Below are 22,703 nucleotides of genomic sequence, written 5' to 3' on the forward strand. Positions count from 1 at the left end.
GGGGTGGTCTTTGCATTGGAGGAGAGGAAAGAACTTGGAAGGAACCCAACACAAATACTCAAGACCATGAGACCTTCAATGGCAAGGGAAGTGGGATTTGGTGAAGGGAATGATAGAATGACAGAACATTAGTGAGTGGTGTGCCAGGCACTGAGGACAGCAGAGAAGAAGAAAAGCAGTCTGGCAAGTTGGGAGGCATTTACTAACATGTGCCAAGTGCTGGAAACACAAATACAAACAAAGGCAAGCCCGCCCTCAAGGAACCTTTGTTCTAATAGGGGAAGGAAACTAAAAAAACCACCCAGTATCCTAGGGTTGGCCACATGGTAGAGGGAGGCATTCTGAGCCTGGAGACAATGGAGAAATGGTTGGCCTAGGCCCAGAATGAAGAACTGTGGTCCGGCCAGTCAGAGGGATGGGAGGGTACTTCCCTGTGCGGAGTAGGCCCGGGGACTGCTGGAGTCAGCATCCAGGGCCTGGAGGTCTCTCTGAGGAGGGGGAGGAAGTCCTATGGAGAGGAACTAGCAGTGTAGGCTGGAGAGAAATGTATGACTGGCATGCCCAGACTTGGAAGAAGAAAAGGCTGTTGAGATACTTTCATTCTATTAGGAAGGATTCCTAAATAAAGAACTTTCCCATTGGTAGGACTCCTCTGTGAGCTAGCTGGGGGGGGGGGGGGGCTGAGAGTCAAGTGCCTTGGTTGGGTCCTGGCTTTAGGACCAGTTGGGTCCCTTGGACGACTGGCAGAAGTTTCTTGTGAAAAGAAGCAGTTCTAAAATGTTTTCCAAGAGAGCTTGTTAACTCATTAGCAGGCCCCCTCCTGGGGAATGCCCTAGCTGTGCTTTGTCCTTGTTGTCCAAACACTTGATAGCAGATCCAGGCCCTTGGGAAACTGCAGTTCTTTCACCCAGAGGGTGCAGAGACTTCAGACAAAGCCATCAGCTTTGCTTTGCTAGTGAGTCAACCTCTCTGTCTGTCTCTCTGTGTCTGTCTGTCTCTTTGTCTCTCTCCCTCTCTCCCCCTCTCTGCCCCTCCCTGCTCAGCCTCCATTTTGCTGTGTTTAAAGCCTAAGCCTATCTCCTCACACTCTAGAGACCTCAGATAGCTCCATAAACACCTTTTCCTTGCCCTCTTCCTTGAGCCCCCCACTCCATCTAGCACCTGTCTCCCTCTCGGTTGTTTGAATGATTCTCTTTAGTCCTTAAACCGTGGCACATCATTTCTTTTTTCTCTTTCTTTTCAGCAGAGATTCAGAAAGTAATCTTTTCGAAGTAGAATGAAATGGGATCATTTTACTTGCCATAGGATTCTTTTCCTTGTATTGCAGAAAGAAGGGATGGGAGTTATAGCTAAAGCGCCAGTAAACACTCAGCCAACAGGATTGAAAAATGGCATGTTATGATTATTGTGGTCAGTGGAAAGTAGCCTCTTTGGTTAGCTCCCAGCTTTCAAAGAGTTAAAATGCCCTAAAGTTCATTTGCCATTAAAGGTCTGTCTTTTATTGATGACCTCATGATACCGCAGCGGGGGCCTGGGTTTTCAGAGGCTGCCTGTGAGATTATAGGCTCTCTCGGGGTGACCAGCATGGCAAGGGATGGTCCTGACAAGTGCAGGGAGGCTCATCCCTAGAAGGCTGCTCACTACAGTGCTTCCAAAGAGGATCTTACCATCTTTACTGCTGACCACATGAGGCTGACAGAGCCCTGGTCAAGGATGAAGTGGACTTGAAAGGGCCAGGTGTCTTGTCAGTCTAATCCAAAGGGCTTTGAATCAGAGAAAATAAGCAAAACAAAGACTACCTGTGTTCCCACAAAGTTAGGTACCATAGAGAGTAGCCACAAGGAGGAAGAAGAAATCTATGATCGAGTAGCTAAGACACCTGGAAATTCACAGGAGACAAAGTCCAGGAAAGGAGCCAGCAACTAATTATCTATATACAAATGGCTAGTGTTTACACAGTCCACAGAGGAGCTAGACATCCTAAAGCAAGGTGGCAGCTTTGACCCTGTGAGCCTTGGGACAAAACCCAAAGCTGGGCTCTGACTCTACTTTTTCATAACCGCATTCAAAAGAAATGTGGGAGTATCGTGGTCTTTCATTTTTTTTATTTTTTAAAGATTTTTCCATGTTTATAGGATTCATTTCCTTTCCCTCCCCTCTTCTCTCCCTCCTCCCAGAGCCAACAAGCAATTCCATTTGACACCTATTTCGCATTCTTTTAAAAGCCAAAACCCCAAAGCATATACCCATATAAACAAGTGAGAAGTGAGTTTTTCTTTTGTATTTCTGCTCCCACAGTTCTTTCAATGTGGATAGCATTCTTCTCCTAAGTCCCTGGGGAATGCCCTGGATTATTGTATTACTACTGGTAGTAAAGTCCATTACATTGGATAGCATGATCTTTTAGAAAGGTGTCCAAAGTGGGGGAAGGGAAGAAGGGTGGAGAGCAGTGTGTCTCGAAGGAAGGAAAAAAGAAGGGATTCTGTCTTTGGAATATTCAGCAGAGAATTGGGGAAAAAAAAGAGGAAGTAGGTGAGGAGTTTGGGAAACAAACTACAAGCCTGGCCCAGAGGCTTTTGATGCAGTACTGAGGGGGGGGGGGGGCATCGGTTAGCAGACATCTCCTCTCCCTGGGGAAGAATTCCAAAACAGCATCTTCCAGCAGGGCTGCTGACCCTCTAGTTTGGGGGGAGGAAGAGGACCTTGGTTCCACCTCCACAGATCACAGAGAACCTAGACTGTCCCTCAGGTAGGAGGAGTACTTCTAACCAGAGTGAAAGAGGGATTCCTTCTGAAGAGTTTGGAACTGGATGTGGAGGGATCTGCCTCTCCCATATTCACTGGCTAACTTCAATTTTGGAAAGACCTACCCAGCAGGAAGGGGTGTAAATCGCAGTGGGTTGTGGTCCTGCAAAAGCTGCACTAGGAGTGGTAGTGCCCAGCCTGGCAAGGGAGAAGCAAGGATGAGTTTGTCAAGAGATTTCAGCCCAGTGGGAGACAGGCCAGGCTCCCAGAGTGAACTGGGCCTAAAGTGTAAGAAGGCAGCCCTGCTCCATTCCTAGTTTTCTTCTCAGACAATGACCCATGGGAACCAGTAGGCCCAGAGAGGGGCTGGGTACCAAGGAGATGGTAGGAGAGCAGCAAGCTGCCCAGATGGGTCACCCTGGTCAGTGATATGGGAATGACCACAGAGAGCAACAGATGATGTGCCACAAGATGGAATAAGGCCCCAGGGATCCTCTGGTCTGAAAAAGGGAAGAGAGTCCAGCTTTCAAATTCTTGGCTGGGGAATTTTATTTCTGTTCCTGGGGAAAGCCTAGAAAAGTTCCTCAGAGATGCTTATTCAACAGCTAGAGAGGGAATCAGGTTGTGCCAGCCTACCCACATTTCTCTTCTCAAGTGAATTATTAAGAGGTAAGGGGAATGGCATGGATAGAGTTGGCTTTGACTTTGTCAATTTAGGAGCTGTTTCTCTTTGTGTTCTTTCTCATCACTAGAACTCGATTCCATGGCTTCAACTTCCCTTTTGCTTAAGATTCCCCAATCTTGATTTCTAGTCTCCATTTTGAATGCCAAATCATCTTTATTATTTTTTCTTTTATATTCAATATTTTATTTGATCTTCACAACAATCTCTAGGGGGAAAACAGAGTTTTAGGATTCCTATTTTACAGATGAAGAAATTGAATCTTTTCTTTACAAATTCTTGGAATTCTTCTATTTTGTTGAATGACCATACTTTCTCCTGTAATAATATAGTCAGTTTTGCTGGGTAGTTGATTCTTGGTTGTAGACCTAGTTCCTTTGCTTTCCGGAATATCACATTCCATGCCTTTTGGTCCTTCAGTGTAGATGCAGATCCTGTGTTATCCTCACTGTGGTTCCATGGTATCTGAATGACTTCTTCTTGGCAGCTTATAATATCTTTTCTTTGTTCTGATAGTTCTTGAATTTGGCTGTAACATTCCTGGGTGTTGTCAGTTGGGGATTAAGTACAGGAGGTGATCTGTGGATTCTTTCAATCTCCACTTTTCCCTCTTGTCCTAGAATATCAGGGCAGTTTTCTTGAATAATTTCCTGTAATATAATGTCCAGGCTTTTTCTTTTGTCATGGTCTTCTGGTAGACCAAGGATTCTTAAATTGTCTCTGCTAGAACGATTTTCTAAATCTTCTGTTTTGTGAATGAGATGCTTCATATTTTCCTCAATTTTTTTCATTCTTTTGGTTTTGTTTTATAGTGTGCTGCTGCCTTGTGAGGTCACTTAATTCTAGTTGTTGTATTCTGGTTCTTAAAGACTGGATTTCATCCCTGGCTTTTTGGTCATCCTTTTCCTTCTGGTCTGATTTTCTTTGGAGGTCATCTTTCATCCTCTTTGCCTCATCTCCTTTGTCTCATCTTTCATCTTCTTTGCCTCATCTTTCATCTCCTTTGCCTCATTTTCCAGCTGTTGATTTTGGCTTTCAAGACACTATTTTCTATTTCCAGATGACTTATCTTAGTTTTTAAGTCCTTTCCCCAATTGTCTTCAGCCTCTCTTTATTGTGTTTTGAATTGCATTTTGAGCTCTTCCAAAGCCTGTATCCAATTCGCTGGGATTTCTGATTTATTGTTTGATGATCCCTCCTCCTCTGTTTCATTTGCTCTTTGTTTTTTGCCTGTATAGAATCTGTCTATTGTAATTTCTTCTTTTTCTATTGTTTGCTCATATTTACCCCCCTTCTTTACTCCCTCTATTTGACTGTGCTCTTGTTCCTCTCATTTTTTTGGTTTTGGGTTTTTTTTTTGTCGGTCTCCCCTCTTGGAGCATTGACAGAAGATCTCTCCCTGCAGTCTGTGGGGGAGGGGTGTTGGAGTTTGAGCTTCCCTGTCATCTGGAGGCTTTTTATTGGATTAAAGTCCAGCAGTCTGTGGGGTAGGGGTGTTGGAGCTTGCATTTCCCTGACTTCTGAAGACTTTTGATTGGATTAAGTTCAGCTGGGTTGGGCTGAATGTGCTCTGAGGCCAAAACCTCCTGGAAGGCTGGAGCAATATGGAGGGTCTCAGCTGCTGTGACCAGGCTGCCTGCTCTGCACTCCCTCTCCAGCTCCTTCCCCACTGCCTGTGTTCAATGCTCTGAGCCTGGCACAGCCCTGTCCACAAGGTACACCCTCCAGACAAGCACCTTTGCCTGGACAGAGGTTCCCACTGTCACTGGAAGCTTAGCGCTCTAGCGGGGGGTGGGGGTGGGGAAAGGGGTCTTGGGACCTTCCTTCTGCCTTCCCCTTAAACCCGAGTTTTCTTGAATTCCGGCTTTTGGGGGGCTTACCTTTTGGATTCAGTCTAGCAGGAGGGTTCTTTGGCTCTGTCTTGTTGTTAGGTTTGATTTTCAGTCCCCTAGGAGCATTTAGTTTGTAATTGATAAGGAAGGCTATTCAGAGGTCCAAACTTTTGCTGCTTCTATGCCGCCATCTTGACTCCGCCTCCCAAACATCTTTAAAAGGAAGTTTTTTATAATCTTTGGGGGGGAGGGGTTACATCATCAGTTTCTCCCACCATTTTCCCCTCTTCTTTCCCAGAGAGACATCCATATGGTAATTTTTTAAAGAAAAATGTGAAATAATGAGCAAAACCAGTGACCCCACTAAAAAAGCCTCAAATATCAGCATTTATGCAGATTTATGGACTTTTGCCACATTTATGGACTTTCCATCTCTGTAAGGAGTGGAGTGGAGTTAGGGGACAGTGTCTTCTCTCTTTTCTGGGGAGCCAAATAGTCCTTGTAGTTGTGCGCTGTTCGTTTCTTATGGTTTTATGGTTCTTTTCTCCTGGCCTTGCCTGTGTGACTATGGGCCCTCCTTCCACCATTGCTCCATTTAGTAAGATGGTCATTGTTAGTTATCCAGTGGCCTGCCCTGTGGCATGAGTTTCTCCAAACAAAACCCAACCGTCAAACCCTTCCTGCTTTGGTCAGACCTTCCAGAGCCTGTATTTATTCTCCTGACAGCCTTTGATGTTTTCAGAGTTTTTCTACTTCCCAGAGAGACCTCAGGGCAGAACTTTCAAGTGAGGTTCTAAAATAAATTTTCTCCAATTTCCACAAGAATGAAGCTTATGATCCAGAATGACCTTGGCTCTGAAATTCTTCTGAAAACTCTGTAACTTGCTAAAGAATAATTTCCATATTTTAACGTGACAGATGTTTGGAACATTTCTTATCTGAAAAATGTAAAAGAAATGTTAGATAGAATAATGTGATTGTTAATCCCATAGAATAAAAATAAAGACCCTTATTTGTGTCATTGAGAGAGCAAGAAAAACAAAACCCGATTTACACATGTAGAATCAAAACAGATTCCTGCACTGATGAGTTTAAAAAATGAAAACTGAACCTCTAGATGCCTCTGTCTGGATGTGGGGGATGCTTGGACAACCCCTCGTGCTGTTTCTTTTGCTTCTGAGAGTAAACGTCCAATAGAGCAGCCACTTCCACTCAGTCTAACAGGAGACGACACCTGGATGTGGCCGTGCCTTGGGTCCAGCTTGCTTCTCTCAACTTTTCAGATTCAATCTGCCTGTTTCAGAGCTCTTCTTGTGATTCTTTCCGGCCTCTGACGGCCTTTTCTCTGGACCGGATCAGACGTTTCTCTCTCTCCTCTTTCTCCACCCGCTCACTAAGCAGAGCGTATTGTTGGGCACTGTTGGCTGGGCTCTGTGGCCATAACATAGTCCTGTTGGCAGGTGTGTCACCAGTATCTCCAGTATTGCCATAGCAGCGGGCAAGCCTGTGTGTCCTGGGTTTACCCAGCAGCCAGCAGGGCCCCGGCCCCCATCGTCCTCGGCTTGGTCTTGCGCCCCTGGGCCTGGGAGAGGGGCCGGCCAGGCAGCGGTTCTTCATGTCTCCAGGGCTTCGAGCAGGGCAACGCTCAGACACGTCCTCCTCCCCGAGCTGATCCAGAATCTTTTTTAGGATCCACGGATTGCGTGTGCTACGCCACGATTGGCATCAATGACCCAGTGACGTCGGCATTGCATATCATCATCGGTAAGGCTGCTTTGGGGAAGTCGTCGTTGATTTTGCAGTGATGCCGACATGCCGCGTGTGGCTGGGAGGACGAGGCCTCGCCTTCGAGCTGGTCCCCTCTCCCGCCTCTGTGCTGCCACCTGGGGGGGCCTTTGTGCCCTTCCCCCATGTGAGGCCTCCTCCTCCTTCCCTGAAGACACTCACCAAGTGCGTGCCGTGTGCCACCACGGTGGCCCGTCTGGAGGGGCAGCCTGGGCTGGGGAGAGGGGGCCGGCTTTGGGGGGCTCCCTGCTGCCCCTTGGCATGTCCTCGGCCTTCTTCCGAGTGCTCCTGGGCCCTCACCCGGGGGAGGGGGTGCTGGGCTCCCAGGACCCTCCTCTTCCCCACCCCCCTCAAAGGCCAATCCCAGATGTGGAGGCCGCTCCAGGCCTGGTCATGGGAGAAGTCCGTCGCTGTTCTTCCTCGCCTCAGCTGCCCCTGCCTCGGGTAGAACTCGCTGACCCCGTCGACCACAGGGTGCCCCCCATTGTCAGAGTCATCGGAAATGCAGAATGGCGTCGCCAGGGCACGTGTCTGACGCCCTGTGCGGCCTCCATTTCCTGCCCCGGGCGGGGCCTCTGCCTTACAGCACCGGCCCTCTGCCAGACGGCTCTGCTTGGCTCTTCTCAGAGCGCAGAGCTGGGCGTGACCCAACGGAGGCCCGGCCAGGCGGGGGGCGCCACGCGAGGTGCCCGGCCCGGCGTCACGGGTGCCGCCCTCCCGCAGGGGACTCGCTGTCCATGGACGTGTCGTCGGTGCATCACAGCAACACGTTCCTCAAGTACTCCGTGTCCCTGCTGGGCTACGGCTTCTACGGGGACGTCCTGAAGGACAGCGAGAAGAAGCGCTGGATGGGGCTCGTCCGCTACGACTTCTCGGGTGAGCCTCTGACTGGGCCCTCGTGTCCTCCGAGCTCCGAGCCCTGAACCCCTGGGGCCGCGGGGGGCTGGCCGGGGAGCGCCTTGCGGCCGCTGACCCTGGGCAAAGAGAAAGCGGGGGAGGGGCTGCGCCTGCCCCCTTTCCTCCCTCACGGCCCGGCGCGCCTCCTCTTTCTTGCTCCCCTCTTCGCTGGCTCTCCCATGGGGGCCTTGGTGCCGGGGCCGGACCTCCACGCCCCGCGCCCCTTCCCCGGCTCTCCCCCATCCTCGGAAGCGTCCCCCACCGTCCTCCTCTCCTCTTCCTCCCTGCCGAGCCCTCTGCTGGCGGCCGGGTAGCGGCTCTAGAGGCCTGGAGTGCTGCTGCGGGGTCCTGGGAGGACCCTCTCCTCCCCCTTGTGTTCTCCCAGCACCAGGCGGGCCCAGAGGGAGCCAGCGGGGGTCTGGATGGGAGCCGCTCGGCTCCTCCTGGCCCGGTGCCCATCCCTCCCTCCCTCCCTGCCAGGCCCGCTGGGCCTCTTCAGGCCTCGGCCTCGCCTGGTCTCCTCGAGTCTGCTGAGCCCGCCCGTCCTGGGCTTCTGCCCCCCTTGGGGCCAGGGTCTCTGCGGAGCCCTTGTGTATTCCTGAGGGTCTCCCGATGGCGGGCCTGTGAACTCAGCCTCCACACGGGGGGCCTCTCCCACGTCCTGTGTGGGCTCCGGGGCACTCGGCCTCCAGGAGACCCGGCAACTGACTGGCTGAGCTCCCCACCCGGTTTTGCCCCTCATTCTGGGAGGGAGGCAGGGAGGCCGGACGTGTCCTCAGCGCCTCGGCTCGCACACGGCCGGCCCTTCCTCCCCTTCTATCCCAGAACAATCGAGCCCTCCCGTGACCGAGGAGGACAGCCAGATGGACTGTCTGCCCCATCGTGGCAGCCCCTCACGGGTCCTCCCGGCTGGCTGGGCCGGGGGCATGGGGGGCTCTGGGGGCGGTCTGGGGGAGCCCCGGCCCCTCCCCTGAGTGTGCTCTGCTCCATTCTCAGGGCTCAAGACCTTTCTTTCCCATCACTGCTACGAAGGAACCGTCGCCTTCCTGCCGGCGCAGCACACCGTGGGCTCCCCCAGGGACAAGAAGCCCTGCCGCTCCGGGTGAGGCCCGGCAGAGGGGAGCCCCGACTCTTCCCCAGGCTCGTGCAGGGCTCCCGGGAGGCAATTTGGCGCCGCCTCTCCTTGTTCAGGGGATGAGCCCCAGCCGGGGAGGGCGATTCTGGGCTGGGGCGGCGGGGCGGGGGGTGCTGGTTCGAGTCCTACGTCTAGCCCAGGCTGGGCCCACCAGCCACTCTCCCGGCTCAGCCTCGTTCTCTGGATGGGCTGCGATCTGCCCAGGGCAAGGACGCCCCACGCAGTGCGGCCCAGAGTGGGCACAAAGCGCCTCTGAGAACGGAGCCCCCGTGAGCCGGGGTCGGGGCTTGCTGTGGGTGGCTTGAGCCGCGCCCTCCCGTCTGACCCGCAGGTGCTTCATCTGCCGCCAAAGCAAGCAGCAGCTGGAGGACGAGCAGAAGAAGTCCTTGTATGGCCTGGCCAACACGGGTGAGTCGGGGCCCCCCAGAATCCCCGCCTCCTCACTGGGTGCTCAGTCCATTAGGACGAGCCGTGGGGGGATGGGGGCCAGTTCCCCCAAACCCTGGAAGGCTCCCTGGAGGAGGTGACGTTTCAGTGCGGGTCTTAATGCACTCAGTGCTCACCTGATGGGGCAGCCCACCTGCCATTTAAGCAGCAGGCCTTTGTCATTTATGAAATTTCTTCATTAAAAATTACTCCTATTCTGGAAAAAGATCTTTTTGGGAATTCCTGCAGGGAGGCCTTTAGGGGCTCGCAGCCCAGGAGGCCCCCTCCTGAAGCAGGGCCGGGTGGCTGTCTTAAGCCCTTTGCATGGCCCAAGGGGACTGCTGGGGGTGCTGTCTCAGAGGGCAAAGCGGACGGGGGTGGGGGGAGCAGCCCCAGGGCAGATGGGGCTCTGCGGGCTCAGGAGTCTTGGCCCCCTCCAGCCGAGATCAGGTCTGGGGCTTGGGGGGAAGTGCCTGAGCTGGGCCTTCTGCTCTTCTGCCTGCTTTTATGGCTCCTAAGGCAGGAGGCAACATGGGCCTGCCCTGCCGCGGGCATCTGTGACCCTCCCCGGGTGACGTGTCACCGCACGCGCCTCCTAGGATCCAGGGGAGCCGAGGCCCTCCTCCCGGGGCCTCTCTTTGCAGCCATCCATGGACCCATTTCACCCCCTTGTTGGGGTGTTGTCAAGCTTTAGCACTGATGAGAAGAGAACCCCTCCCCCTCCTTGAGGGTCACCCACTGGGCGGTGCAGCAGAAGCCCCCCGGGAGTAAGAGCTTGCCTGCTGCCCCCCTTCCTGCTGAACTCACAGGCCTTCAGGCGGCTCTTTATTGATTGACGGAAAAAATGATTCGTGACAGGACGTGCCCATCTCTGGATTTCTTCAGAGAGCGGACCTTTGGGGAGCTCCTCCAGAGCGGTTTGCTGCCCCCAGCCACTGCCACGGAGACGGCCTCCTCCACTGGGGGAAGCCAGGGTGGCCCGAGGCGCTCTGAAGGCCTTTCGGGTAAGGCAAGATTGGCTCGGCGGCGGTGGTGGCGAGCGGGCCGGAAGTGGGGCCTCCGGGAATTGCCAGAGCAGCAATTGTTTCTTCGCTTGTCTTCGTTTGTTTCCTGCCTAAGAATGCAGCGTTCGGGTCTTAGCTCATTCCTGAAGGAGGCAGCCCGGGCTTAGCGAACGGTAGTGCTCCTGGCTCTGGGTGCCACAAGTAACGGCCATCTGGGAGTTTGTGGCGTTTCCCATTTAAAGTCTGGTAGATTCTGCAAGATCAAAGGCGACATCGTAAGCCATAGCAGTTGGATTGTTCCCTCTTTTTTCTAATTATCTCTATTAGAGAGGTTTGGGGGTAGCAAACCATGTGGGAACGGTGGTCCCTTTTGATGACTCCCTCAAAGCTGAATAACTGCAGACAGTCACATAGGCGCGGGGAACTGATCCTCTGCCACGAGGTTGTTGCGTGACATCAACGACAGTCGTTTCTAAGCGCTGGCTCTGACTCGGCTGGTCTCTACCACGAGGGCTCGTAGCTTTCGGGAGGCACGGGGCACGGCTCTGCGGAACGCAGAATGACAGAGGAAACGGGGGGGTCGAGACGTGACCATTCGTAGATCCGAAAGTGGGAAGCTGTGTTCGAGATTCCGCCGTATTTATACTGTTGTCTCCACTCAGGAAAATCCGATCAGAAGCTCAAGTCAGCGGCTTCTATTCAATTCCAGTAGGTGCCAAGCTGCATGCTAAGGTCTGGGAACACAAAAAGGAAGAACAAGCATGAGGCCTGCCCGCCAGGAGCTCACACTCTAAGAAGAGACAACCGGCAGGATAGACAGTGTCCCTGGAGGCTAACCTCTAGCAGGGGGATGAGGCTCCTAGAGCTCCGGGATGGAACAGGAGTCCTACAGTGGCATCAAGTGTGATGAAAACGGGGACATGGGCCCTGGCGAGTGCTGTTCACCCCTGATGGAGGAGAGCCAGGTTCTCCACATGCTTCTCTTGATGGGCAACATCATGCTGGTTGTGGAAAGCCCAGAGACATGGTGAGGCCGTGGGAAGAGCGTCCGGCTGCTCCCAGGAGTTTGGCCTGCCAGCCCACGCTGCCCAATCCGGCCCTACATGGGGGATGGACAATCCAGAGAGTATGTTGAGAACACATGAGACAAAGGGACCAGTTGACCTCAAAATCCCACAGGAAGAGGAGAGCAGCTTGGATTGTCTTTTGGAAATAGCTAAATTTGAATAACCCTCAATTTCTTGTGGAAACAAAGACCCATATTTTTCCCATCCACACTGGTGAGCCATGGGACTCTACAGTCTCCAAAGAATTAAAAATTAATCAGACATGGGAAAGGAGAGAGAGACAGAGACAGACAGACAGAGACAAAGAGAGACAGAGAGAGACAGGGAGAGAGAGGAACAGACAGAGACAGGGGGAGAGAAAGAGAGAGAGAGAGAGAGAGAGAGAGAGAGAGAGAGAGAGAGAGAGAGAGAGAGAGAGAGAGAGAGAGAGAGAGAGAGAGAGAGAGAGAGATTGAGATTGATGGGAAGAGTGTGAGCAGGCTATGAAACACAACTCATAAGGAACTTCAGGAAATAAAAAGTAGAACATGCCATGGTGGAAGAGGACACTGTCTGTGGAAGATGCATGGATGGCCAGGTGTCCACTAGCAAGCTAGAAGAAAAAATGAGAAAGTCAGCCTGCAGTGTGTTGTTCAGACCCTTGCACTGCTCACAAGGGTGCTCTGTGCATCCAGGGAATAGCCTGTGAGCCCCCCCCCCATGTGTTTGAATGGTCCTATGGGAGTGGACATTAGACTTGTTTTATCTGGGACCAGAGGGCAGAACCAGGAAGACTATCCACAGCACCAGCAAGGTGGAAGCTTTGGGTTCAGGAACAAATTTTAGAAAATATAGCTCAGGACTTCAAAAAGAAAAAAAAAGACCAAAGGCTTGTGGACTAAGAGCAACCTCATCCTCCTACATCCTCAAAAACTTAGTTCAAGAAAAAGAATCACACACTGGACATGTCATGGACCGAGTAAATCGTTGGAATTCAGTTGTGTTTGAATGGCCTGTAGACAGCTTGCTGTCAACATACTCCCAAGCCATTTCTCTGCATCCATCCAAACTCCTAACCTGATGTAGCCACCATCAGCATTGATCCAAGACAAAGAAACCAAATAAAATAATTGGGAGAAAATGGATGCTGAAAAGAAGAGTTGAACAGACACCAACTATGAGTGCACATGATCGCCATTTCCTAAAGCAGGTTAACCAATTGAAAATCACAACCATAATGAAGAAACTGGAAGAAAATCTTTACTGAGGACTAGGCAGCAATATAAACCTGTTTAGAGAATCTCCCAGAGAAGGCTGGAAGACACCGATGGGCAATGTGCCCCGTGATCCGAGAAGCAAAGGAGTCAAAGCCAATTGAGAGCAAGCTTGGCAAGAGACCTGAGTCATATGAGCTGAGGATAACAGATGAACATGGGGAAAACTTCTAGAAAGGTGCTGATGACAGACTTCACCGTCCCGGCCATCAGAACCACCATGCTTGGACTTTGCTGTCAGACTCCTTAGAGGAGATGGGAATATCATTGACTAAAAACAGGGGGTGAAAGAAGCTTGATTAGACCCAGAGGATCTGGGGGGAAACCAGGCTCAGAAAGACTCTTGTGCCTTACTATCAAGAAAAGAAGAGGAAACCCAGAGAACCAACAACCTATAAAATTTTAATCGGATTACTCAATGGCCCAGCAGCCATGTTGAGAGCATGAGAAAGATCCTGCCAGCTGGCACCGGCACAATTGGTAGGATTGTGTCGTAAACAGGGCCATGTTCAATACTTTCTTGCCTTATGGATGACCCCCAAGAGATGCCCCTGATGCATGTGTCCAGATCGAGGATTGCCTTCAGCTTTCATTGCTCTCAACAACCCCAGCTCTTAGAGAAGGTGCTCCCTGCATTAGAAGAGGCAGTTTTCTCACCTGGAAGTTCCCCTGTATTAATAGCATTCCTGGCCTGGACCTCCTCCCTGGCCTTATTCCCTTATTGCTCAGCATCCTTTCATCCAGTTTTCCCACCCGCCTTCCTAGCTGGCCTCTTTGTCCTATAGACTATCTAATTATTATTTGACCTTCCCCTGTAGCCTTGCCCTACATTCTGCCCCTTCCCGCTTCTGTGCGTTCTCCTCCTCGTCCTCCTTATCTCTCCTGTTAAGATCCTTCTCTTCAGGGCCATTCACATGTCTCATACACACTGGAAATGCCAGAGTCATTTTTCCCACTTCATGTTACGGCACGGTTTTGTGTCCTTCACATTTATTAATGGAATCAGATGACAGGGGGAGCTGGAGTAGGTTTAGAACGTGGCGTAGTAGCCGCCAACTCCCCCTTTGTACAGACAAGAAAGCGGAGTTTTCTTGTTTTGTCATTCCAGAGGAGGTAGAAGAGTGGAAAATGATCCATGGGAAGTTTCTGGCAATCAATGCCACCAACATGAGCTGCGCCTGTCCGCGCAGTCCCAAGGGCCTTTCCCCAATGGCCCATTTGGCAGATGGCTCCTTGGACCTCATCCTGGTTCGCAAGTGTTCCCGCTTGAATTTCCTGAGGTATCTCGTCAGGCATACCAATGAAGATGACCAGGTGGGCATTCTTGGGGCGGGGGGTAGCCTGCAAGTTTGGGTTTCCTTTCTACTGTTGGTGGGTAGTCACGTGTTTGAGAGAGAACGGGTCAAAGGAATACCTCTCTGGAGTCTTCACTTCATTGGGAAGAGTGCCAGGAAACCTGGTCTGGTATTCCAGACCATTTGTGAAAGGCACTTCTTCTAAAAAAGGACATCTAAATGAAAACATGCTATGTGTATCTTTTGCCGTACAAAATAACGGTTGTCATTGTTTGTCCTGTTTGTCAGTCTCATTAAGAGCTTGCCTAACCCTGGCAAGGTGAGCACTTATCTTCCGAGGAAGAAAGACGAGTTACGTAGGCAGCACGAAGGCCTGGTGCCCTTCTTCACCCCTCTTCGATTGTCCCTTTCCACATTGATTAGTGACCCCGTATTGCATTTGGCAGAAGTGAGAGATGCCCCTAGAATGCACGTCAGATGCTGCTGGGACCTGCTCTGTCGGCCGAGGGCTCAGGAGGTTCCTACAGACAGCAGGAGGCAGTTCTTAAGTCTCACCCCGGGACCCCAAACCTTCCCTCCTGACCGTCTATAACCCAAGGCCAGCTAGCCCAGCGGAGGCAGACTTCCTCAGCCTGTGGGCCTCTGGGGTCCTGCCGGCTACTCCTGGCCGCAGAGGCTCCAAGTTCCTCCTGGTGGTCATGGCTCACGGACATCCTGTCCATCCCATCATCCAGCGCCTTCTCCCGAGAGTCACTGACAAAAGTGCTGCTCTTAGTCCTGTGGTTTGGGGGAGACCCTCTGCTGTCTCGGCCCTCCCTGGTGTCTCCCTGGCTGGCAGGGGGACTTTTCCGTACCACCTTCAGGACCTTGATGAGGCCAGGGGAGGGGGAGGGGTCGCAGGCACCCACTCCATTTTCCTGCCGCATGCCCAGACTTTGGGTCAGACCTTGGTGGGGATTTTTGTAGAGGGAGGAGGCTTGTTGGGGATGGTGCTGATGGGTGCTGTGGCTGCCTGAGATGCTGCACCCGTGCCCTCCCCCCAGATCCTTGTGAGGAGGCGGTACTGTTGGGCCTGAGAACCCTCCTTCTCCCATCCTGCCGGAGCCCAAGTTCTCACAGGCTGCTCTAGCGGGACTGCTGGGAGGAAGGAGAGCTCAAGGGGAAGGTTTTTGTTGCTTGGTTGTCCTGAGTGAATCTCACCTGGATAGGCCTGGAGGAGGGGGGCTCTGTGGGCTTTTCGGGGGGTGGCTGGGCTCTCCAGCCCCCCAGTATAAGAACCGAATTCTTCCCTTCGCTTTTGCCTCTGTAGTTTGACTTTACGTTTGTTGAGGTCTACCGGGTGAGGAAGTTCCAGTTCATGTCGAGGCATTCCGAAGAGGAGGATGGCGACCTCAAGGACTTGAGGAAAAAGCACTTTGGGTCCATCTGCAGCAATCACCAGGCCTGTTGCTGCAGTCTTCCAAACAGCACCTGGAACTGCGACGGAGAAATTCTGGACAATTCTGCGATCGAGGTCAGGTGGGTGTCCGTCAGGCCTTCCTCAGCAGATGCTGACCCAGGCCCGGAGAGTCAGGAGAGGCCACGGCAAACCCTCCTTCGCCCCCCCGAGCATCAGCCCCCAGACAGCTCCCACTGGGACCGTCCACTTTCCTGCTAGGATCAGAGGCACCTTCCAAGGTGCTCCGAGCCGAACCCTCACTCCACAGCCACAATGAATCTGGGGCTCTCCTAGAGGAAGGGGCTGCTCTGGGGGGTCAAAGCCACTCAAACCCCAGTTTTTCAAGGCCTTTACCAGGGCCTGAGCTGTCCCCGGGGCCCCCTTTCTGGCTTCTGTGAGGTTCCATATACGTGCTGCCTTGGGCCTTGGTGCCAGGGCCAGACTCCTCCTATCTGATGTCTTTGCTCTCAGGGTTCATTGCCAGCTGGTGCAGCTCTTCGCCCGAGGGATTGAGGAGACCCCGAAGCAGGAGGCTCTCAGCTGAGGATCTGGTGCCCGACAAGGCCTCACGGTGTGGCCCCACCAGTGCTTGTCAACTTCCAAACATATTTATTAGAACATTGCAGACCAATTCTGTTGGTGCACACATACACACACACGCACATTTGAAATTTGAATTTATTTTTGATAGTTAAATGCTGGTTTTAGAAAACTGCCTCTTTTCCACAGCGTCTGCACATCCTGAACATTTTACGTGGTGAGTCATCCCAGGGCCAGGGGGCAGGGAGGAGCCGGCCTGGCCCCCCAGCTTCTGGGGAGCCCCGATCCAGGGGCCCTGTTGTGAGAACAAGCCTCTCCGGAAAGGCCAAGGCTGGGCAGCATCGTCTGCAAGCCCTGGTGACCGCAGAGGGCCCGAGGCTTCCTCTGGAGTGGGAGGCAGAGACAGAGGGAAGGAAGGCCTGCATTTCCCTCTTCCTGGCTGGGGGTCGGGCTGTGTGCCTCGATCCCTGTCCTACTGTAGGCTGTTCAGTACGGTAGACGCTGGGCTTGGAATGACTCATGGAGCGTGTCTCAGCTGTGTCTTTCTGCATAGTGGAGAGTCTTACCAAAGCGTGTGCAGACCTAGGTCAGAACCGGGATCGCTCGGCCCTGGCCAGGCCCCGTTCTCTGAGCAACTCGGCATTTGGGGTTCCAGACGTTAGTGCTGCATGCGGGTGCGGCGGGCCAAGCGTCGCACTGACGCTCGTTCTGCTGCTCCGGGAGACGGTGACGAGGCTGGCATTCCTACATTAGAAGTTCACTGTGTGAATGGTTTGTTAATGCTACAAACTGCCACAACATGAGGGTTCTCTATAGACGCGAAGTCGCTCCTCTCCGGGGCTCTCTGTCTGCATTACCTTCGGTGGGCGCCAAGTCTGACAAACGGGCCTTGTTGGTTTTACCCTTCTCTGCCGTGCTGGTTTCCAGATATTTATTGGAAGTTTTGTCCTTTTCAATCTAGTACTGTATGTTGGGGGTTCCATGTTTGTGTTTTGTCTACGAATCGTGATTAATTGTTCATTTCCTGCTGAAGCACTTGGAAGCAGCTATCAGGGGAAGATTTCTCAGTGAAGCATTCCAGCTCAAGGAGCAGCACAGTTACCGGATCCTGCTCGATCCTCGCTTTGTGCCCTTTCGTAGTCAGGAAGAGGATCCTGCTCAAGGAGCAGCACAGTTACCGGATCCTGCTCGATCCTCGCTTTGTGCCCTTTCGTAGTCAGGAAGAGGATCCTGCTCAAGGAGCAGCACAGTTACCGGATCCTGCTCGATCCTCGCTTTGTGCCCTTTCGTAGTCAGGAAGAGGATCCTGCTCAAGGAGCAGCACAGTTACCGGATCCTGCTCGATCCTCGCTTTGTGCCCTTTCGTAGTCAGGAAGAGGATCCAGCTCAAGGAGCAGCACAGTTACCGGATCCTGTTCGATCCTCGCTTTGTGCCCTTTCCGGATCCTGCTCAAGGAGCAGCACAGTTACCGGATCCTGCTCGATCCTCGCTTTGTGCCCTTTCGTAGTCAGGAAGAGGATCCAGCGTGTGCAGAGGAGCCCTGGAGACAGGCTTAGACTCCTCCATGTCCTCCCAGCCGAATACTTGACAAGCTTTTACATAACCAGCCATTTTCTATGCGCTTGTGGCATCCGGAGCCGAGGGGCTTCGACCAATCCAGCTAGCTAGTGAAACAGTTAACAGGCGGCACTTAATCTATTTTAGAATTTACTTAGAGCCCTTTAGTCTGAAGTAGACGTCGACTTGCCTAGTGCATCATTAGGTCCAACCCTGGGAGGCAGCGGGAAGCTCCTGCAGTTGTAAAGGTAAAAGAACTAGTCCGGTGGTCCTCGTGCTGAAACTTAGTGTCTAGATCCAAACACACTCTGCCCGGGGTTTCCACAGTGATTTTAAACACTCCCCCCAGACCCTGAGGGACCGTCCCCCCTCCTGCCTGCCCGGCCTCTGTGTCCTGGCCATCCCTGGGGCCTGCCTGTACCTGGGATGGCGACAGCCCACCAGAGTGGCCGTGGCTGGGTTCCCCTCCTTGGCAGGAAGCCCCCCTCTGAGGCTGCCGTGTCAAACACCTCACCGAACAAGTAAACCTGCTCTAGGTCTTTCCTTCTGACTCCAAAGGAGTCTCCTAAGAGGGCTTGGCCCCGCTGAGCAGTCCAGCCAGGCCCACTCCTGGCCTTCCTCGCCAGTCTTGGGTAATATTCTCAACGACCATCCCTGCAGAGGGCCCAGGCCAGCTTAGAAGTGGCTGCCTAGACCTGGTCTGAAGGGCCTCGAGAACAGGCACCCCTTTGAACCCTCCCTCAAGCATCTGGCCCTTGAGGAAAGCAACGGTTTGTCAGTGCAGCGAGAAGGGCAACACCTCGTGTCCAAGGCCAGCCGGGGCTAGGAAAGGGGCTCCTCCTGCCCAGCCAAGCTCAGTGCTGCAGCTGCGGCCCAGAGCCTGCTGGCTCTTCTGCCCCTTCAGGATCCAGGGGCCATCTGAGGAGGCCTGGAGGTGAGGATGCAGGAGAGGACAGAGCCACGAGCGAGTGGCCGCCAGACCCACAACCCATGCTTGCTTATTTTCATGAAGAAAAGAGCTTTGCAGGTTATGCCCACTTTTATCTGAAAAGTTATTCCTTACATACAATCATGGGGAGAAAAGTTATTGATGGAAAATCTTAAGTTTCATTTTCTTTCTAATCTTGCTGGTCTCAAGATTAGGAGAGGGTATGCTTAATGCTCTGACGTATGGAGAAGACTCAGAATAAAATGATGTTGGACAGAATCGGACTCTTTTCTTGCTTGTGTTGAAAGCTCTTTGGGAGAGAAATCTGCACACCCACTACAGGAGCCTGCCCCATGCTGCCCCCTTCCCCAGGACTGCCCCATTCTCTGACAGATGGCAGAGGCTCCTGAGCTGTCCAAGGTCCTGCAGCTACCAGGCGGCAGGGTTCTCCAGTGCTCCCTCCCCTGACCCACAGGTTCTCCAAACAATTGGATGGAGATGGAATGGGAGGAAATATGACCATGGCTGGCACCCAGCTTCCTGCTCTCTTCCCTTTCTCTTAGAAACACTGGAGAGACCAAATGGATCGCTGTCAGTTGGCTGAGAACCTTGGCCTTTCAAGAGACATAAAGCCAGGGAGACCCGGGTTCAAATCCAGACTCAAATCCTTGGGAGCTATGGGCAAGCCTTTTCACTTGTCTGCTTCAGTTTCCTCAACTGTAAAATGGGGTTAAGAACAGCACCTTCCCCCAGAACTGTTGTGGGAATCGAGGGATGAGATTTGTAAAAATCACTTGGCCCAGTAAGTGCCTGGTGGAGGCAGGGCTCTGAGACCCTCCCACCACTGCCCATCTGCTAAAGGGTCTCAGTGGCCAATGTGTCCAGTGTCATCTTATGTGGTCCCACATGGCCCTATGAAGCAGGCATGGCAGGCAGGAGTGGTGCTCCCGCTTGAGAAATAAGGAAGCAGGTTCCAGAGCAGCTCAGGGCCCTGCTCAGTCTCCCAGTGCCCAAAGGGCACCATAGGAATGTTCTGGTGCCCAGGTGAGCTGGTGGCACAAGGCCTTAGTGAGCCCTTCCCAGGGAGACCAACAGATGCCAGCTCAGTCAAATGAGGTGAAATGTGTTCCACACCCAGAGTGGGAGGGATGTGGGGAGCCAGCCCTGCTGTGTACCAGCAAACAGGTATACCCCATGGTGCCAAGCCCTGGTGGTCGTGGGGTGGGCCCTGGAACCAGTGGGCAAGCACAACTGAGAATGGAGAAAGCAGGCATTGCCGGGCTTCCTGTGGTCGTGTCTGAAGGAACTTTCAGACCTGGGAACTGGCCCCCCTGACCACTCCCACCGAGTTTCTGAGCCCCTGTGTCTGTCAGTGCTGTGAAGGAGAGAGGGGAGAAGGGAAGGAAGGATGGAAAGAAGGAAAGATGGGAGGGAGGAGGAAGGAAGGAAAGAAAAGGGAGAAGAAAGGAAAGAGAAGGGAGGAGGAAGGAAAGAAAGGAGGAAGGAAGGAAAGAAAGAAGGGTGAAGGAAGGAAAGAGATGGGAGGGAGGAGGAAGGAAGGAAAGGAGGAAGGAAGGAAGGAGGAAGGGAGGAAAGAAAGAAGGCCATGGCTTCATGGAAGTCACAGTATCATGGTTCAGGGTGACATACAAACAGTAATGTACAAACAATGATAAATGAGAGAATTGGCAGAGCGAAGGCAACAAAACTAAGGGAGCCTGGCAAAGGCTTCCTGTAGAAGGTGGGATTTTACCTGGATTTAAAGGAAACCAGAGAAGCTAAGAGACAGATTGAGAAGGGAGGATTTCAGTGAAAAGGCTCCCAGTGTCAGGGAATCTGGAAGAGCGAGAGACCAGAGATGCCAGATCAGGGTATGTGTGGAAGAGGAAGGGTTTTATGTTTCATCTTGAAGATGAGAGTAAGCTAAGAGTTTCCTGCGTGTCTGGAGTTGGGGTATGTGTGGTGACACGGTCTTTGGTCCCTGAATGGAGGTTGCACTGTAGTGGTGTGAGACCAGAGTCAGACAGACCCCACCAACTACAGCTGTAATCCAGGTGTGAGGTGCTGAGGGCCTCCCCTGAGGTGGTGCTTGAAGCATCTTCTCTCCCTACATCTTTTCTTCCAGAACTCAGTGATAGAATGAAGTATGTCCATAGGCTTGTGCTAGGACCTACTCTATGCCCAGCTCAAGGCTGGATGACTCAAAGTCTTTAAAAGAAGGGTTTTCAGCATTTCTTCTAATGCACCCCAGCAGAGGGTTTGGAAGTTAGGAGGCAAGCTTTGGTTCAATAAGAGGGGGGATTTTCTAGTACTAAGTAAGAATAGGCTTTCCTTGTGTAGGTAGTGAGCTCTCTGTTCCTGGGTGTCTTTAAAGACTGGGTGAGCATTTGACAAGAAATTTTGTAGGAAAGATTCCTATTTTGGGATGGGTTGGACAAGACAACTTCCCTGCTCCCTTTCAGCTCTATGATACTGTGATCTGGAGGTCCATTGAAAAGATGGGAGATGCGGAGAAGGGAATTCTTAGAAGAGTTTCTTTTTTAAAAAATTGATTTTTATTGTAAACTTTTGTTTTTGTCTCTTATATTTTCCCCTCCATCCCTCCTATCCCACAAGACATTCCTTATAAGAATTTTTGTTTTATAAAAGAGAAAGAGAAAACAATTCACCAAACTTAGTAGATTAAACACACTGAAATATGCTGAAAAGTTCACTAATAAAATACGACAAATAGAGAGTTCTTATCCATAGGACATTTCCCAGTGACTTCTGCAAAAGAATAGGGGGAGCTATTTTCTCCTATCTCTTCTTTGGGACCAAGCTTATTCTTATAATTTGTCAACATCCATTGTTTTGTGATAGTGGTTCTCTATTTATATTGCCATAGTCATTAGATACTGTTTTCCTGGTTTTGCTCAATTTTGCGTCAGTTGTCATTAGTTCATATCCTGTAACTCTTTTGACATTTCTCAATATTGAACAGAAATTTCTTTTTTTTTTTTTAACCAAAAACTAAGGTGACATTTTCATGGTCTAAAATCTCCTTGGCTCTTTGGGAGATAAATTCCCAATTTTTACTATGTGTGTGAAATCCCCTTCTTCACAGAAAAGTTTGCACTGAATAGAGGGAGTTTAAATGTTTTTGTTTTTTATTGATTAATTTAGAATATTTTTCCATGGCTACATGATTCATGTTCTTTCCCTCCCCTCCTCCCATAGCCCCTGAATAATTCTACGGGGTTTTACATCTGTCATTGATCAAGACTTAATTAGTATTTGCACCAGGGTGATTGTTTAGTCTACATCCCCAATCATGTCCCCATCAACCCATGTGATCAAGCAGTTGTTTTTCTTCTGTGTTTCTGCTCCCACAGTTCTTCCTCTGGATGTGGTTGGCATCTTTCTCATAAGTCCCTCAGAATTGTCCTGGATCATTGCATTGTTCCTAGTAGAGAAGTCCGTTACATTTGATTGTGCCACAGTGTACTAAGTGGGTAACATTGCATCAAAAACTCCCTCCAACTGATCACACAGTTTTCCCTGTCAACTCAGTCCCTTGCTCCTCATATTTATAAATATTATTAGAAAAGTGTTGGTGCTGGGAAAACAAAATGGAGAAACATGGGTGTGGGATGGTGATAGGTCAGCATACTTGGTGACATTTATCGGTTTTTATTTTTGCTTTGTTTTTCTCCTTGTGTGGGCAGGTGAAGGTGGGCAGGGGGTGTCACTGGGAGGGGACCCTAATGGGGAAAAAATAAGCCTTTAAAGAAGAAGAAAGGCAAAGCGGATGAGCATAACATGGTGTCCAAACAGGTAAAGTGTCCATTCATATGAGGGTCTTGAGAAAGGGCTCCAAGCATAAAGTGATGTAGATAGTGTGTGAATGGCCAGATCTGAGGGAACTGAGTGGAAGGGGAAGGACAGAGAAAAATGGAGCCGAAGAGCAGCGGAAGAGGAAGAGGAGAGAGCCCCAAGTCTAGGTCAGTGATCCCCCAGTTTGTTTATTTACTGATGTCACCAGTTACACGCAATCACAATTTCTAGGTCAACGATCTCGAGATGGATTCTTGGCCAACTCTAGAACGTTTCATTAAGTGGCTGACGTGGGCAGCCGT

At 51.6% G+C, this 22,703-nt stretch overlaps 1 protein-coding gene across 3 annotated transcripts in view; it reads left to right on the plus strand.

Moving 5' to 3' along the window:
- CERK (ceramide kinase) overlaps nucleotides 1-18,864 on the plus strand; it is a 52,490-nt gene extending 33,626 nt beyond the window's left edge. For 2 of the 3 annotated variants that reach the window (XM_007502510.3, XM_001374991.4), the window contains exons 7-13: nucleotides 6,949-7,023; nucleotides 7,768-7,920; nucleotides 8,938-9,043; nucleotides 9,408-9,484; nucleotides 13,935-14,140; nucleotides 15,431-15,639; nucleotides 16,031-18,864. In XM_007502510.3, the coding sequence (XP_007502572.2) occupies nucleotides 6,949-7,023; nucleotides 7,768-7,920; nucleotides 8,938-9,043; nucleotides 9,408-9,484; nucleotides 13,935-14,140; nucleotides 15,431-15,639; nucleotides 16,031-16,103 (899 nt within the window). In that variant the 3' untranslated portion in view covers nucleotides 16,104-18,864. Of the gene's footprint in view, nucleotides 1-6,948; nucleotides 7,024-7,767; nucleotides 7,921-8,937; nucleotides 9,044-9,407; nucleotides 9,485-13,934; nucleotides 14,141-15,430 lie in introns of all 3 variants that reach the window. The other variant, XM_056797607.1, reaches the window with a different exon arrangement.
- The last annotated feature ends 3,839 nt before the right edge of the window (nucleotides 18,865-22,703 follow it).

The sequence above is a fragment of the Monodelphis domestica genome, chromosome 5 (assembly GCF_027887165.1).
Source record: "Monodelphis domestica isolate mMonDom1 chromosome 5, mMonDom1.pri, whole genome shotgun sequence".
Lineage (NCBI taxonomy): Eukaryota > Metazoa > Chordata > Mammalia > Didelphimorphia > Didelphidae > Monodelphis > Monodelphis domestica.